Below are 18,992 nucleotides of genomic sequence, written 5' to 3'. Positions count from 1 at the left end.
GAGACCTGTCATTCAAGACGACCACTGTCCCCGGCCCCGGGAATACTCCGGGGCCCGGCGTGGACGCAGCTTCCCTCTCCTGGACAAGCAAACATCATCTCAGAGTAGGTTTCTTCCCTTTTCTTGTCCTTTCCCTTTTCCGTGTCCGTGTGGGCATAGGTCTTGGACTTGAGGATGGACAGACCTGGGTTGGTTCTGATTCTGAAGGTGTGAAACCTCAAGCGCATCCTGTAACCTTCCTCGTCTCATTTCTGCCTCAGTAAAGTGGGGCTACCAACGCCTGTCTCACCGAGCTGGGTTCTCCAAGGGTCCTGCCCAAAGCAGCAGCATCTAACTTTTTCAGAAATGGAAATTCTCTGGCCCCACTCCAACCCACAGGATCCGGAACTCTAGGGTAGGATCCAGCAATCTCTTGCAACAAGCCCCAGGTGATTTCAGTACAGGCTAGATTTTGAGAATCAATGTACAGAGAGGCCAATTAAATGAAATAAATGTGTATAAAGAGATGGGCAAATAGTAGATAATAAATAGTGATTATGGTTATTATCCCAAGAACAGAGAGGCATTACACAGAAATTGTATTTCTATTGCACAAAAATTAAAAGTTAAGAAGGTGCGTCTTGTCTTTGCTTTTTTTTAAGTAAAAATGTTTATTTCTTGCCAAAAAAAAAAAAAAAAAGGCCTGAAAACAAAATTGACCTAGCGAAAAAGCCTCTATAACAACAAAAAAAGAATAGGTATGCAGCAGTAGCTTCTTATATATAAACTTATGTTTCTTTTTTTTACATACTGCTTACTATCTTTTTACCTCTCTTGAAAAGCATAATATGATTAATGTTAAAGGTTTTACAATTTTAATTCAGACTTCAACTTTCTTATGCTGCAATTAGTTTAAGCCTGAAAAATATATTAGAACTACCATATTGTCCAACAATTCCACTTATGGGTATTTATTCAAAGAAAATGAAAACACTAACTCCAAAAGATGTATGGACCTCCATGTTTATTGCAGTATTATTTACAACAGTCAAGATATGGAAACAAGCTAAGTGTCTATTGACAGATTAATGGATAAAGAAAATGGAGTATTTATACATATACAATGGATTACTATTTAGCCATAAAAAAGAATGAAATCTTGCCATTTGTGACATGGATGGACCTTCAAGGCATTATACTAAATGAAATAAATCAGACAGAGAAAGACAAATACTGTATGATCTCACTTGTATGTGGAATCTAAAAACAAACAAAAAACAAACCTAAGCATAGATACAGAGAACAGATTGGTGGTTGCCAGAGGCGGAGGGTGGGAGGGCAAAATGGGTGAAGGGAGTCAAAAAGTACAAACGTCAGTTAAAAAATAAATAAGTCATGGGGATGTAATGTACAGCATGGCAACTATTTGCATATTTGAATATTGCCAAGAGTAAATCTTAAAAGTTCTCATCACAAGAAAAAAAAAATTCTGTAGCTATGTATGGTGACAGGTGTTAACTAGATTTATTGTGGTGATCATTTCAAAATATTTACAAATATCAAATTATGTTTTACACCTGAAACTAATATAATGTATGTCAATTATACCTCAATTTAAAAAAAATTTTTTTTAATTGAAAAATGTAATGGTTGACCATGAAACAACTAACCTAATAAAGATGAAAGGTACAGATTTATTTCTTGAGAAAGTCAACTTCATTACCACGGTAAATTTTATTGCTGGTCTTTTCCTTTTTATTCATTGCAGAAACTTCAAAAAGGGCACACTAGAATTAATTGGAAATGTTAAGATTGCCCAAAAAGGGGGCACCTAGATTTGATCAAATTCAAGATGAACAAACTTACCTGGAAAATTTAGCAGTACAGAGAAATGCTTCTGCTTTTTTTGAAAAATATGATCGGAGTGAAGTACAAGAGTTGCTAACTACTGCACTAGTTAGCTGGTTGTCTGCCAAAGAAGATGTCCACTCTCAACTAGACATCCCGTGTGGAATTATGAGTCAAATGAATAATGTAAGCTTCTCCACTGCAATCCTACTGACTCCTGTGGACCCTACTGCCCTCTTAGACTATAGAGAAGTCCATCAGATCATAAGGGAATTGGCCGTTGGAATTTATTGCTTAAATCAAATTCCTTCAATCAGTTTAGAAGCTAATTATGATCAGAGTTCTTCTTGTCAATTACCTCCAGCTTATTATGATACCAGAATTGGGCAAATTCTGATCAATATTGACTACATGTTGAAAGCACTATGGCATGGAATATATATGCCCAAAGAAAAACGAGCTAGATTCTCTGAATTGTGGCGTACCATCATGGACATTGATCCAGATGGGAAACCCCAAACAAATAGAGATATTTTTGCAGAGTTTAGTTCAGCAGGTAAGAGAATTTAATGTTTTATTTTTATTAGAAGACTTTTTTTTTAATTTAAAATTAATTTATCTGTGACTCAGTTTTATGTATTTAGCCACATTTCTTTAAAGAGGTTTTTTTAAATTCTAAAGAATCTATCTTTTCAATAATTAATAATTAATTTTTTCAGTGTCACCTTCTGAATCTTGGTTAGGACCTGAACCACAGAAGTGTTCATTTGCTCTTTACTGTGTCTGTGGCTAGACTGCTGTGAAATTCAATTGCCTGGGAATAAGATTTGCTTGAGGACAGTAAGGCAGCCTGACTCACCTGCTATGGGTTGGGTCTCCAGATGTGTTTCAAGCTCTGTAGCTTTTGTGTGTACTAGCAAGCAGTACTGTCTCTTGGAGATGGTACCTCTGTGTCTCAAAGACATTTTAGATGGCTAATAGTTCTCATTTCCATGCAAGGTAATCAACTTCTGTTGAGAGTGGACTCCAAGTGTAGTAAGTATAGGCCGAAAGTCTCCTCCTCTGGGAGAGAATTATTCAATCTGTGATGTTCGTGGAATCAACACAAGTGCCACTGGAGATGTGCAGAGTACCTAGGATTGGAGGATCACTGGCTTCTAAAAGATTATAGCTGTAACTGGAACCTAAAAATCTCTTCTTGTTGTTCAGGTCTTTGGGGTGATTAGGGTGAAATAATACAGAAGGCTGCCAGTAATGTCTAGTAAATTCCATTAATTTCTGCATTCCCTTGACTGGTCTAGTAGCTCTCTCTTAAAGGGTGCTGATACTTTGGCACCACGCAGATGCATTGTTGAAGGAAATAAGACATGGTCAAAGGCTTAAAAACATTTGTTAGCATTCACCCAGAAGTGCTATCATATCTGGTAGTTTAGGACCTCCAAGGCTAGTTCAGGTCACGTAAATAAAATGTAACTAAATTAAGATGTCATTTTAGTAGTTGATGACTCGTCTATCCTAGAAGTTGTGCAGTAATCTATTCACTAATCACTGAAAGAGGGTAGGGAACATGGCACAAGTCAGATGATGTTTCTGCGTACTTGCACGGGCCAAGAAGTATCTGGAAAATTAAGTTACATGGTTTGCCCTTCTTGATTGAGATGATGCCAGGAGCTTTATGAAGATCTGAGCTCCACGGAGGTGAAGGATTAGCAGGAGCAGATGGTGAGTTTTAATAACATTACGGCTTTGACAATCCTGACAAAAATTGGGTTTGCTTTTCCCTTTGAACAAAAATTACTTTGAGACTCTCATCAGAGAGGAGGTGGGACTGACGAACCATCATCCCAATCTGGCATGTGCCAAGCAAAGCAAAGGCCAGGACTGACAGATGGACTGGTAAAGAAACAATGAGCCCCTTTAGATATCTAGGTGGAAACTTCCATTATAGAAGTCAAATTCTGGAGAGTGATCAGGGTTAGAGGTACACATTGAGGGTTCAGTCATTCAAATGTTAAAGTCACAATAGCCTTTGGATCATCCAGGGAGAGCATCAATGATAAGAAGAGACATGACCAGGGCAGGAGGGAGCACATGTCCTGTTTTGTATCTAAGGACAGAGGGCTCCTGCTTAGTTCATGATAAAATGAGTTATATCAAGCAACTTCGTGGCCTAGCATCTGGTCTATTGAATCCAGCTGTCCGTCATATCTGAGGCTACCCTGTATGAGTGGTGCCTCACAGCGGTGCTCCTGGTTGAGGGGATCAGAGACACATAGAAAGATTCTAATCAAGTTGTAGGTGGAGTTGGGGAGCACCCAGAGACTAAAGTTGTCTGTCCTCCATTGCCTACATTTTCAGGGGTGATATTCAAAATGTTGGTAATTAACCACCAGCACAGCATGAGCACTGACCATTCAGAACAGACATCAGCAGTAATGCTGGAACAGGATCCAGAGACCTCCTGCTTTTCACATGTACCCTTTGCTGGATCGTGGGGCTTCCTAGGCTATCCCAGGGGAGGGAGACATTCAAAAAGCTCAGGGCTATAGAAATTCAATTTACCAGACAATATGGAAGTTTTCAATATTTTAACAATGTTGCCATGTTGATACATAGCTAAATATCAGTCCTGGACCTTTCTACTTAATTCTCCTTCCATGGATGGAAATTCATGTCTTGACTATTATGGTTCTACCTCTAAAACATCTCAAAATCATCGACTTTGGTTTATCTCAACCACAACACCCTGATACAGAACACACTTTTCTCTAGACTTGCATGCTACAACTGCCTTCTGACTGCTCTCCCTGCCTATAATCCCTTTTTCACCAAATATGAATGAGACTGGAAATCTTTCAAATCCAGTCACTCTACCACCACGTGCCTTGGGAAAAGTGCTGTGTGTGTTGCACTAAAACGCTTTGTAATATTGGCTGCTGGGCAATCAAAGAGCAGCATATGGGGATAGAGAGTTTCTTCCTCCACCACACTTCAGGAGTCTGCTGAAGAACCAGCAGCACCAGCATGCTTCGGGCACTGCAACAATGGTATAGTGCAAACAATGGCAAATGACCAAGCAGCACACACATAAGATGTGATGGAGCAGAGTTTGCAGGGAGAAGCTCACAGAGGCAGCAGCAGGAATAGGTACAGGTTCCCGTCATGCACCACATCTGGAGCATCCCTGTGAAATCCTGCAGGGCCAAGCATCAGATCCCAGGAAAGGGACCTGGACTCTTAGGAAATGGGGTTTTTATGCTGCACGCTTAAGGATATGTAGGGTCAGATATCAGCATACAAGTGCCAAGTGTATTAGCCTAGGTTACTGCCCAAATTGGGCCTGAAATGAGGGCTTAAGTCAGGGTAGTTTATGTGAAATGACTCCAAGGAACAGGAGTGAGGGACAGGAAAAAATAGAAAAGGAGGAATCATCAATCCAAGGATACGCTGTCAAGCTTTCACCATTTGGATAATTAGGGACAGTTTTGCTGGGACTCAGTGTGGAGCCACATGTAAGATGCTTCAGGATTGTCAGCCGGAGGGATGGGAGAGGGGAGCATGTGTTCCCTGGCTTCTCTCTCCCATTGGTCAAAGGTTGCATGGGAGTTAACTCCCTCATGTAGATTTGTTCATCCGTTCAAGTGGCTGGATGGGTTCCATCAGGAGTCCAACACAGCAGTGGCAGAGAAACCCCAGGGCAAAAGTAAGGGCCATGTGGTGCGGTCAGGTTATATCTGTGTGGAGCTGGTCCATGTAACAGCAGCTAGAGTGAAAAATATGGTGTAGGAGGAAGTGAGGTAGGGAACAAAAGGTGTCTGATATAGAGTGTGACTCATGGAAAATTGGCTCTAGCCCTGTACTCTCAGCTTAGCCCTTGTGGTTGCCACTGTATGGTGGCAAGATAGTGGCAGGACTTGCTATTTCATCTTTCATGTTTGAGGAAACAGCACCTCCTCTCTTGACTGCAAGACTGAGTTCAAACCTTACAACTGACCACGTCATTGCCTTAAACACTGTGCTACAGTGGATTTCCAAGGAACTCTGCAGGAGGCCAACTATTATTTTGGGGAGGGAAGACTACTGGGAATCAGTGAGTCCAAGTTAAACTTCACCTCTGTGATAGCTTTGCACTGTATAAAACTGCCAGCAAGAGGAAAAAGATGGCGGCGAAGTAGAGGGACGTGGAGTGCATCCCTCTCCACAGATGCATTGGGAATGCACGGAAGGACGCAGTCATTCCCACAGAGAACCAGCTGAACACCAGCAGATGGCCTCGGACACCAGAAAGGACCGTGGGGAGCCCGACATAGCTGGTAGGGAGGCATCTACGAGGGCTCAAAGAGGGTGAAGCGGCAGAGCTGTGGCAGACGGGAGGGAGTGAGAAACATACGGAGGGTCCGCAGCGCAGCTCAGCGTTCCCAGACCGAGACGCCGATCCGCGAATGGAGGGTCCGGGAGCGGGAGCGTGGGAACCGGAGAGCTGGTTCAGGGTGAGAAACATTGTTGCCGGTAGGGTGACGGACCGAGAGGACAGGAGGGAGGAGGCCCGCGGAGAGGAGTGCCCGTTCCTGAGAGCTGCCCGGCCATGATGGCGGCTGGAGGCTGCAGGCTCACGGGCGGGGCGGGGAGGAGCCGCACGCGTAGCCTCTCTGTCTCTTTCGGCGCCTCTGCAACAGGCAGCGGAGAGATGCCATTCGTGCCACCTAAGGCGCTCAGGGATAACAAGCACCCTCAGGCACTCGCGAGGGACTAGATTAAAACCCCTTGCAACACCAGCAGCAGAGAGGCTGCCAGGAGAAAAAAAAACAACAACAACAGCAACAACAACAACAAAAAACCTGAGAGAGGCCCAACTCTAAGACTTTCTGTTTACACCTGAGCCACCAGTGTCCCTCTGCAACAGGCACCTCCAAGCCTGACTGAAACAACAGTGTGCCACTGCTCACTCACTCCCAGGAGAAGGAGCCACTATTGTACCCTCTCCCTCTCCACACACCGACACTTACAGATGAACAATAAAGGAACCTCTGCTGGTCACAGAATAATGCAAAAAAACCCAAGGCAAGGAGAAGGGCACTTACACCTGAGAAACTAAGGAAACAGAAATAGTAGTATCAATACCTATTGAACTGGTCCATTCTGGGATCAGTTCTGGATTTTTTTTCTTTTTCTTTTTCTCTCTCTTTTTTTTTTTTTTTTTATTAAATACAATCTTAGCCCTAAGGGATCTACAAGTTTCATAACATAATTTTTTAATGATATTTTTTATTCTTTTTTTTTTTTGCCTTTTTATATACTTCTATATCTAGCTAAGTTTTTGGTAGCACGGACAAAATATCTCTCATACTTTCCTTTCATCCCTATCTTTTATACATTTCTATTCCTTTCTTTTTATTTGCATATTTCCAACCACATTATGCTCTTCTGTTCCCCTTTCTTCCAGCCTTTTTAAGTTTATTTTATCTTAACATACTTATAAGCAATACTATCGGTCTGCTCAGACTCCTTGCTCTATTCTCCAGATGACGCACTGCCTTGGTATTTAATATTAGACTTTTGTCTTTATCTTAGTTCTTAGTACAGTTGTCTAATTACACTCTGAGAATCTCCATTCTCTCTGGTGGTACTCTGGCTCTTTTCTATATTTGATCCTAGCTTACAAAATCTCCCTGGATTAATGTTTATGTGTGTAAGGTGTTATTTGTTTGTTTGCTTGCTTTTGCTTTTGTCTCTGATTTGTTCTGTTTCAGTTGTCAATTTCTGTTGGGTTTCTCTTTGAATATCTGATAGCACACTGGGGTTCTGTCAGGTCTTTCTAGAGCCTTATGTCCTAAGGGATTCAGTAATTGTGTGTCTTATACATGTATGTGTTTCCTAGACTTAATATTTGTTTAATCCAATACTTGGACATTAGTCTGAGGCTTGGACAGTCTTCTATAAACACCTCTATCGCCAGGACAAGCAACCCCAAAAGTTTGGACAACCATGAGGAAACAAAGAAACACCATGCAGGCAAAGGAGCAGGAAAAAAACCCACAGGACCAAATAAATGAGGAGGAAATAGGAAAAATGCCTGAAAAAGAATTCAGAGTCATGATAGTAAAAATGATACAAAATCTCGATAACAAAATAGAGAAAGTACAAGAAACAGTTCATAAGAACTCAGAAAAACAAACAGCAATGGATAACAAAATAACTGAAATTAAAAATACTCTAGATGCTATAAGCAGCAGAATGACTGAGGCAGAAGAACGAATAAGTGAGTTGGAAGATAGAATGGGGGAAATAACTGCCACAGAGCAGGAAAAAGAAAAAAGAATAAAAAGATTAGAAGACAGTCTCAGAGACCTCAGTGATAACATTAAGCATACCAACATTCGAATTATAGGCATCCCAGAAGAAGAAGAAAACAAGAAAGGGTCTGAGAAAATATTTGAAGAGGTTATAGTGGAAAACTTCCCCAACATGGGAAAGGAAATAATTCACCAAGTCCAAGAAGCACAGAGAGTCCCATACAGAATAAACCCAAGGAGAAATACACCAAGACACATATTAATCAAACTAACAACAATTAAACACAAAGAAAAAATATTAAAAGCAGCAAGAGAAAAGCAACAAACAACATATAAGGGAAAACCCACCAGGATAACAGCTGACCTTTCTACAGAAACTCTGCAGGCCAGAAGGGAATGGCAGGATATACTGAAAGTCCTGAAAGAGAAAAACCTACAGCCAAGAATACTCTACCCAGCAAGAATCTCATTCAGATTTGAGGGAGAAATCAAAAGCTTTCCAGACAAGCAAAAGTTAAGAGAATTCAGCACCACCAAACCAGCCTTACAACAAGTGCTAAAGGAACTTCTCTAAGTAGGAAACACAAGAAAAGGAAAACACCTACAAATACAAACCCAAAACAATTAAGAAAATGGTAATTGGAGCACATATGTCAATAATCACTTTAAATGTAAATGGATTAAATGCTCCAACCAAAAGACACAGACTGGCTGAATGGATACAAAAACAAGACCCTTCTATATGCTGCCTACAAGAAACCCACTTCAGACCAAGGGATACATATAGACTGAAAGGAAAGGGATGGAAAAAGATATTCCATGCAAATGGAAGTCAAAAGAAAGCTGGAGTAGCAATACTCATATCAGACACATGAGACTTTAAAGTAAAGACTATTACAAGAGACAAGGAAGGACACTACATAATGATCAAGGGATCCATTCAAAGAGAACATATCACAATGGTAAATATCTATGCCCCCAACATAGGAGCACCTCAATACATAAGGCAAATGCTAACAGCTATAAAAGGGGACATCGACAGTAACACAATAATAGTGGGAGACTTGAACACCCCACTTACATCAATGGACAGGTCATCCAAACAGAAAATCAATAAAGACACACAAGCTTTAAATGACACATTAGACCATCTTGACTTAATTGATATTTATAGGACATTCCATCCAAAAACGACAGACTACACTTTCTTCTCAAGTGCACACGGAACATTTTCCAGGATAGATCACATATTGGGTCACAAATCAAACCTCAGCAAATTCAAGAAAATTGAAATCATATCAAGCATCTTCTCAGACCACAACGCCATGAGACTAGATATCAATTACAGGAAAAAAACTGCAAAAAATACAAACACATGGAGGCTAAACAATTCACTCTTAAACAACCAAGGAATAACTATAGAAATCAAAGAGGAAATCAAAAAATATCTAGAAACAAATGACAATGAAAACACAACAACCCAAAACCTATGGGATGCAGCAAAAGCAGTTCTAAGAGGGAAGTTTATAGCAATACAGTCCTACCTTAAGAAACAAGAAAATGATCGAATAAACAACCTAACCTTACACCTAAAACAACTAGAGAAAGAAGAACAAAGAAACCCCAAAGTGAGCAGAAGGAAAGAAATCATAAAGATCAGAGCAGAAATAAAGGAAAAAGAAAGGAAGGAAACCATAGCAAAAATAAATAAAACTAAAAGCTCATTCTTTGAGATTAACAAAATTGATAAACCATTAGCAAGACTCATCAAGAAAAAAAGGGAGAAGATGCAAATCAACAGAATTAGAAATGAAAAAGGAGAAGTCACAACGGACACCTCAGAAATACAAAACATCATGAGAGACTACTACAAGCAACTATATGCCAATCAATTGGATAACCTGGAAGAAATGGATAAATTCTTAGAAAAATACAATCTTCCAAGACTGAACCAGGAAGAAATAGAAACCATGAACAGACCAATCACAAGTACAGAAATTGAGGCAGTGATTAAAAATCTCCCAGCACACAAAAGCCCAGGACCAGATGGTTCACGGGAGAATTCTATCAAACATTTCGAGAAGAGCTAACACCTATCCTTCTCAAACTCTTCCAAAATATTGCAGAAGGCGGAGCACTCCCAAACTCATTCTACGAGGCTACCATCACCCTGATACCAAAACCAGGCAAAGATGTCACAAAAAAAGGAAACTACAGACCAATATCACTGATGAATATAGATGCAAAAATCCTCAACAAAATACTAGCTAACAGACTCCAACAGCACATTAAAAAAATCATACACCATGATCAAGTGGAGTTTATCCCTGGGATGCAAGGATTCTTCAATATATGCAAATCAATCAACATGATACAGCATATCAACAAACTGAAGGATAAAAACCATATGATCATTTCAATAGATGCAGAAAAAGCTTTTGACAAAGTTCAACATCCATTTATGATAAAAGCTCTCCAGAAAATGGGCATAGAAGGAAATTACCTCAACATAATAAAAGCCATGTATGAAAAACCAAAAGCCAACATTGTTCTCAATGGGGAAAAACTGGAAGAATTCCCTCTAAGAACAGGAACAAGACAAGGGTGTCCACTCTCACCACTATTATTCAACATAGTTTTGGAAGTTTTAGCCACAGCAATCAGAGAAGAGAAAGAAATAAAAGGAATCCAAATTGGAAAAGAAGAAGTCAAATTGTCACTCTTTGCAGATGACATGATATTATATATAGAAAACCCTAAAGACTCTACCAGAAAACTGCTAGCACTCATTGATGAGTTTAGTAAAGTAGCAGGATACAAAATTAATGCACAGAAATCTCTTGCATTCCTATACACTAACAACGGAAGAGCAGAAAGAGAAATTAAGGAAACTCTCCCATTCACCATTGCAACCAAAAGAATAAAATACCTAGGAATAAACCTGCCTAAGGAGGCAAAAGACCTGTATGCAGAAAACTTTAAGACATTGATGAAAGAAATCAAAGACGACACAAACAGATGGAGGGACATACCATGTTCCTGGATTGGAAGAATCAACATCGTGAAAATGACTGTACTACCCAAAGCAATTTACAGATTCAATGCAATCCCGATCAAATTACCAATGGCATTTTTCACAGAACTAGAGCAAGAAATCTTACGATTTGTATGGAAACGCAAAAGACCCCGAATAGCCAAAGCAATCTTGAGAAGGAAAAATGGAGTTGGTGGAATCAGGCTTCCTGACTTCAAACTATACTACGAGGCCGTAGTGATCAAGACAGTATGGTACTGGCACAAAAATAGAAAGGAAGATCAATGGAATAGAACAGAGAACTCAGAAGTAAGCCCAAACACATATGGGCACCTTATCTTTGACAAAGGAGGCACGAGTATACAATGGAAAAAAGACAGCCTCTTCAATAAGTGGTGCTGGGAAAATTGGACAGCAACATGTAAAAGAATGAAATTAGAACACTTCCTAACACCATACACAAAAATAAACTCCAAATGGATTAAAGACCTACATGTAAGGCCAGACACTATAAAACTCCTAGAGGAAAACATAGGCAGAACACTCTATGACATACATCAAAGCAACATCCTTTTTGACCCACCTCCTAGAATCATGGAAATAAAATTGAGAATAAACAAATGGGACCTCATGAAACTTAAAAGCTTTTGCACAGCAAAAGAAACCATAAACAAGGCTAAAAGGCAACCCTCAGAATGGGAAAAAATAATTGCCTATGAAACAACGGACAAAGGATTAACCTCCAAAATATACAAGCAGCTCATGCAGCTTCATACCAAAAAAGCAAATAACCCAATCCACAAATGGGCAGAAGACCTACATAGACATTTCTCCAAAGAAGACATACAGATGGCCAACAAACACATGAAAAGATGCTCAACATCACTCATCATCAGAGAAATGCAAGTCAAAGCCACAATGAGGTATCACCTCACACCAATCAGAATGGCCATCATCACAAAATCTGGAAACAACAAATGTTGGAGAGGGTGTGGAGAAAAGGGAACTCTCCTGCACTGTTGGTGGGACTGTAAGTTGGTACAGCCACTATGGAAAACAATTTGGAGGTTCCTTAAAAAACTACAAATAGAACTACCATATGATCCAGTAATCCCACTCCTGGGCATATACCCAAAGAAAACCATAATCCCAAAAGAAACTTGTACCATAATGTTTATTGCAGCACTCTTTACAATAGCCAGGACATGGAAGCAACCTAAATGCCCATCAACAAATGAATGGATACAGAAGATGTGGCATATATATACAATGGAATATTACTCAGCTATAAAAAGGGATGAGGTGGAGCTATATGTAATGAGGTGGATAGAACTACAATCTGTCATACAGAGTGAAGTAAGTCAGAAAGAGAAGGACAAATATAGTATGCTAACTCACATATATGGAATCTAAAAATGGTACTGATGAACTCAGTGACAAGAACAAGGATGCAGATACAGAGAATGGACTGGAGAACTCGAGGTATGGCAGGGGGTGGGGGGTGAAGGGGAAACTGAGACGAAGCGAGAGAGTAGCACAGACATATATATACTACCAACTGTAAAATAGATAGTCAGTGGGAAGTTGTTGTATAACAAAGGGAGTCCAACTCGAGGATGGAAGATGCCTTAGAGGACTGGGGCGGGGAGGGTGGGGGGGACTCGAGGTGGGGGGATTCAAGGAAGGGAGGGAATACGGGGATATGTGTATAAAAACAGATGATTGAACTTGGTGTACCCCCAAAAGTAAAATAAATAAAATAATAAAAAAAATAAAGTTAAAAAAAAAAAAACTGCCAGCAAACACCACCCTTAAAAAACAGTAGCAACAGCAGTGGAGAATAGAGCACACCAATTATCCAATTTGCTGAGAAGGGATTCTAATTAACGGCAGGTCCCGTGATCTGATGACCTTATTTAATACCAAAAGCTGGTAAAGTGAAATGATTATTTTTCATGCCTCTGCTCATTCTTTGTGCTTTATCTGGAATTCCCTTCTTCCTCACCCCACTTTTCTGCATTCTTCCCCAGGTTATTGCTACTCATTTTTCAAGACTTGATTCAGACACAGCCCCCTCTATTCTGTGCACATCGTACCATTTTGTACTGAAATCACTGGCTTCGTCTCTATCTTCCTTAATATGTTTTCTGTGCTTGAGAGCTTGAGAGCACAGAAAAGTGTGTCTTTTTTCTCTTTAAATTTTCATCATGTCTACAGTGCTTGGCACGTAGTAAAATTTCAATACATGTAGAAATTAAATGGTTAACAGTGTCAGAGAAAAGGAATTGAAGGAAACTCTCGAGTTTTTAGTTTGAGGAACTGATAGATAAATAGCGCTTTTAACTGTGATAGGGAATGAAAGAAAAGCAGATTTGGGGGGAGAGGAAAGATGAATTTTGTTTGGGAGTGCCTCTAGGACATTCAAGTAAAGATATTTGTTAGGTATGGAGAAAGAATCTGGAGTTCCAAGAGCAAAAAGAGGGCAGGAGATAATATTAAAAGAAATTAGCATAGAGGTTAAAACAATGGAATCTTGTATTTCTCCTCTTCCCCTCCTCCACTTCCAAATTTAGTTATATGCAATTTTTGGTTAAGTCTGCTCTCATTTTTTAACATCATTATGACTTTATGCATATCTTCCCAGCTGATTTGCATAACATGCTATGATCACATTTCCTTTCATCAATAACTTTTAATTTTTTGTGATATGAACAATTGTGCAATTTTTAAGAAATTAGCTTAGTTTTCCATTGTACACGTCAATTCAGCCCCAAACTTTTGAGCAGAAATATCAAGTTCCTCTCAGTGAAGTGAGATATCAGGTGGTACAGCAGTTCCATTTTCTCCTTAGAGACGTTTCTCTCCACACTTTCATCCTCCTACTTCCATCTCAGCCAGTGGATTCTTCTCTAGACATGTTACTGCCCTCCAGAATCCACCCTCGCATTCTCCATCCTTCTTCCGCCCCCACTCCATCTCCCTCCCCCACCCCACCTCCCTCCCCCTGCCAGTCTTTCACCTGAGAGGCCTTCCTCACCAGTCTGGCGATCCTTGCTGTTTTTTCCATCCTGGTTGAAGGGTAAGGCAGAAGCCTGCTTGCTGACTGGTACACCACACCATAGAGTGATAGGAGGAAACCTTGCTGTTTCACTGGGGAGCCTCTCCCCAAATCCCGTGTTTGTAGGTCTTTTCTCTTTGATTGTCTGTTTGCTCCTGTCTCCTGCTTGGAGCGGGCAGTGAGTCTGGCACCAGAGGAGGGAAAGGGCCTGTGGAGCTCCCCATTCCCTGTGCTTCCAATATCTCAGCCTTTCTGCCCTTCTAGGGTGAGAACTGACTTGCTGCATTTCAGCTCCTATCCACCCAAGCCATGAAGCTTTAGAGGAATCAACAATGCTCTGGCTTGTATTTAGATCTGTTTTAACTGTCAGAAACGCTTTAATTTCTTTTTAATCTCAATAATTTATCTTACTCTTTTGCAAAAGGGAGATGAATCATAGTGGCCATCTTAAAAATCCAAGAGTATTCTGGCTTTTTTTAATATGTAGATTCAAGGAAGCAAAGAAAGGAAAGAGGGGGTAGGCACACTGATGTATTATTTATACTTTAAGGCACATGTGTTGCAAACAAACTCCACATTTTCTACAAAGTCGTATTTTGTGATTCTAAGCCATTTTCTCAAGCTTCGATTAAGGTTGTAAATATCTTAAAAAAAACAATTTGACAATAAGAAACAACAATTTAATTTCATTGTAATGAAGAAAATGTAATAAAGAAAGTTGTCATTTATAATATAGTCAAATCAAGTTTTAATTCTTGTTTCATCATTATTAGTTAGTAGGAAAGTTATTTTTTCTATATGTTTAGCTCTGTTATGATCAAAAAGAAGAAATGTGTAATCTAGGACCTGAAAAAACAAATATACTTTATGCCCAGGTAAGAAGCTGATTCTCTACTTAAAGGAAGATCACATTTCCTGTTGTTCTTCCATATTTTCTTTGATTAAAGATGGGATTTATTATGTTTCCATGGTGTTTTATTCCTCCAAAGAGAATGAAAATCAATTCTTTTTAATTCCACAAGCTTCCATCTTTCTTTTTTTTTTCAAATGAGCAATTTTGGGGTTTTTTGTATTTTAATTAATTAATTTATTTATTTATTTATTGGCTGTGTGGGGTTTTCATTGCTGTGTGTGGGCTTTCTCTAGTTGCGGAGAGTGGGGGCTACTCTTCCTTGCTTCGTCGCAGTGCTCAGGCTTCTCAGTGCGGTGGCTGCTCTTGTTGTGGAGCATGGGCTCTAAGTGCATGGCTTCAGTAGTAGTGGCATGTGGACTCAATAGTTGTGGCTTGTGGGCTCTAGAGCACAGGCTCAGTAGTTGTGGCACATGGGCTTAGTTGCACCGAGGCATGTGGGATCTTCCAGGAACAGGGATCAAACCCTTGTCCCCCTGCACTGGCAGGCGGATTCTTAACCACTGCTTATCAGGGAAGTCTGCTTCCATTACTCTGCTTGGTTACCACATATCTATCTGCTTTTTTTCTTTGACAATTTTCTTGGCATTTCATCATCCCTTAGCTGTCATTTTGGTAGAATTTCAAGATGAAACCCTGTCTTCAATCTATTTATCCCAAAACCAAGTAAGAAATTTTCAAGATCTGAAATCTTTCTTTTTTACTGTGAAGGGTTGATTGATATTACCAAGGATCCGGACTTTGATGGAATCTATGATGAAGACATGAATGAAGATCCAACATATAATCCCAACAGCCCTGAAGAAAAAGCTGTATTTATGAAATATGCTGAAAACATTCTGCTAAAGTTGACATTCAGTACCACACAAGTTCAACAGTGTGAAAATGTTTTTATATTTGAAACAGCCTATTGGCTTACTAATGCTGTAAAATATAATCAGGATTATCTTGATATTTGTACCTACCAGAAATTACAGCAAAGATTATATCTTCAAAAAAAGATTATTCAGAAACATTTTGAGAAGAAAAAAGAAATCAGAAAAGGGATAGGATACCTAAAATTAATATGTTTTCTGACTCCATTTCTACTGAGTTTAAAAAAGAAGATGAAAGTTCCATATTTAAGTAGTCTGCTTCAGCCTTTTTCAGGTAGGAGTATCACTAAAAATTATATATAAAATGTAGATATATATTGAACTTATATTTAAATTCAATTTTGTTTCTAGTATGTGGGTCCAAGCACGTAACCAAGCTATAGCCTGTTAAAAATAAAAAAGGAAATGTAATGTCTTGAAAGTAATTAAAAATACTTGGTATATTCATATAGTACATGGTATATATTTATATCAATTATAAGGGCTATTGAAAGACTTAAAATGAGTTCTGAGAAAATAGGGAAATATGCTATGTTCATGATGGGGCAACACTATATCATATCTCATCCAAATTATAAATTCAATGCACTTCTACTCAACATCCCTATTGCGTTTTTCATGAAAGTTTAGAAACTGATTCTGAGATTAATATGGAGCAGTAAAAGATCATGAATGCTCTTACATTTCTGAAAAAAAGATGAAAACATATTAAAAAGTTTAGTAATATATTGGTACTATAACAAAGAAATAGACCAACATGAGCAAATAGAGAGCTGCAATAGGACCATGTTTACATGGAATTTGACAGGAATGCAGAACAAACTATTCCTCCAACCAGATTAGCACACAATTTGTGTATTTTCATTGTGCTCATTAGAGTGGGCTTTCTATTCAAATTTAATGAAAATTTGTATCATTAGAATTATGCTAGTGAAGATTATAATTCTTATCTGTGAACTATTTAAAAATGGACTCATGACAGCACTTGTCCAGTGGTGGGGGTAGGGTGAAGTCATGTGTATGGAACTAATATGCTTAAAAGAGGATGTTAGCTGTATCTGTAATGTCTTATTACTTAAATTATTGGAAACAAATATTACTAAATGTTATTAATTAATTTCCAGGTGTTGAGATTAGGGTGTTATATTTTTCTTTGTACTTTTCTGGACCTTTTGCATTTCTCAAAATACATTATATACCTTGTGTTGATGAAACCATATTCTTCTAACAAGTCAAAATATTAAATAGACTTAATCCTTGCCAGAGTTTTAGGAAATTAGTTTTCAAAATAAATGTGATATGTGTAGCTTCATTACTTTCCAGAAAAATGGGCTGATTATTTTTGTCATGTGAGAGATACTCACCTTTTTCTTTGTAAAGTCTCTCTTTTTCTTAACTAGCTCAAGTAACTTTTATTACTAAAGATTCCATGTGGCACAGAGTTTCAAATCTTTTCTGATAACTGGGGCTAACATATTAGTCTTGAGCTCATACATGGTAATCAATAAGTAAAATAATGTTTCAATTATTCTTTTGAAATGTCTGTACAGTGAAACTACAAAAAATGCCCAAAATGTATGATATAAATATATTTTTAATATTTAAAATATACATTAACAGCATTAATGATTTTATAGACTGTAATTGCCAAGATTTCCATTTCACATGGATTGTTTTTTCACTTTGTGTGAAAGAGAATTTAGACCTCCAAAATATGATTGCTTGTATGCTGTTGTTCAATTTTTAAACAAAAATTTGTTTTCATTTTTGGAGATGACAAGGTCAAGACAGAGCGAGAATTACCTCCATTTATTTATGGACGAAATTTTAAATGTCAGAATTTTCACTACAAAGAGGATCAGTATTTTCATGTTCATGGAGGAATTGAATTTGATATCAGCACCCCTTCAATTGAGAACGCTTTGGAAGATTTTAAGGTTTAAATTATTGTTGTTCCTGAAATGGTTTGTCATTTCACAACTCTTTTATCCTATTCTCCAACCAGAAAGAGTCTCTGTTGGTACCAGCACGAGGCAGCTCTCCAAATGATTATCTTCACAACTCACTAATTTGTTCATACATTACATAACATACATGAATTAAGTGCAAGTATATCTAAGGTCCTGTCTTAAATATCAAAGATAAAATGATAAATAAGCTAGGAACAACTATCATCATTGCAGAATTTATAGACTTCTAATGGACCATATTTGCCCTAGAATAGTTAACTGCAGAGTACCGTAGAAATCCCTGAACATTAACTACATATTCTTCCATTTTTCTCAAAGATTAGTATTAGAACAGAGATCCAAAGTTTGAGAACAGTAATTCTTCAACTGGAAAACATAATACATTTTAATTGTCATTGCTTTTCTACCTTCTCCATATTATATTTCTTTTTTAAAAAATTTCCCTTCTAATACAAATTAGGGATTGGATACAATCAGTTATTACCAGGGTTTCTTGGGATATTTTATTAAAAATTTGTCCTTTACTTGTGTAAAATTTCTTCTAAAATAAGTCTTATAATTGTTTAGATTTGTTTGAAGTTTTTTTTTAGTAACATAACTTATATTTTAGAACAATTTAGAAAAAATACGGGATTGTGCTGCTAATGCATTTGCAGAAGATTCAGGATACAAAGAATATTACTCAATACCAGTCATGAAATTTAATGGAAAAAGGTAAGGAACTTTTAGTAATTATTCACAGTATCACCACTTGTTGAAAGCAGAAAACAGGGAAGTGTCAAAATGCAAAGGCTAACTTAAAATCTTAAGATGGAGATCCTGGAAAAATAATAACCCCTGTGAATGACTACAGACTCTACAAAGTAGTAAATGTTATATTTATTACTTCATACACCTTGATACATTCTGTGTAATAATCCTTAGACATTGTAATTGGTTCTTATAGTGAACACAGTGGTTAAATGGGGATGGAGGTGGGACTCAAATGCTCTGGGCCCACTGAAAAGCAGTGGACTCAGCACACA

At 38.4% G+C, this 18,992-nt stretch overlaps 1 protein-coding gene across 1 annotated transcript in view; it reads left to right on the top strand.

Moving 5' to 3' along the window:
• The first annotated feature begins 1,782 nt into the window (after positions 1-1,782).
• The window catches only part of ANKAR (ankyrin and armadillo repeat containing), a 67,535-nt gene continuing 50,325 nt past the window's right edge, over positions 1,783-18,992 (top strand). The window contains exons 1-4 of the mRNA XM_057744412.1: positions 1,783-2,383; positions 15,834-16,271; positions 17,771-17,934; positions 18,578-18,681. Coding sequence (XP_057600395.1) covers positions 1,783-2,383; positions 15,834-16,271; positions 17,771-17,934; positions 18,578-18,681 — 1,307 coding nt within the window. The remainder of the gene's footprint in view (positions 2,384-15,833; positions 16,272-17,770; positions 17,935-18,577; positions 18,682-18,992) is intronic.

Source organism: Hippopotamus amphibius, chromosome 8 (genome assembly GCF_030028045.1).
Source record: "Hippopotamus amphibius kiboko isolate mHipAmp2 chromosome 8, mHipAmp2.hap2, whole genome shotgun sequence".
In the NCBI taxonomy this organism is placed as follows: domain Eukaryota; kingdom Metazoa; phylum Chordata; class Mammalia; order Artiodactyla; family Hippopotamidae; genus Hippopotamus; species Hippopotamus amphibius.
This window is presented reverse-complemented; position numbering and strand designations above follow the sequence as displayed.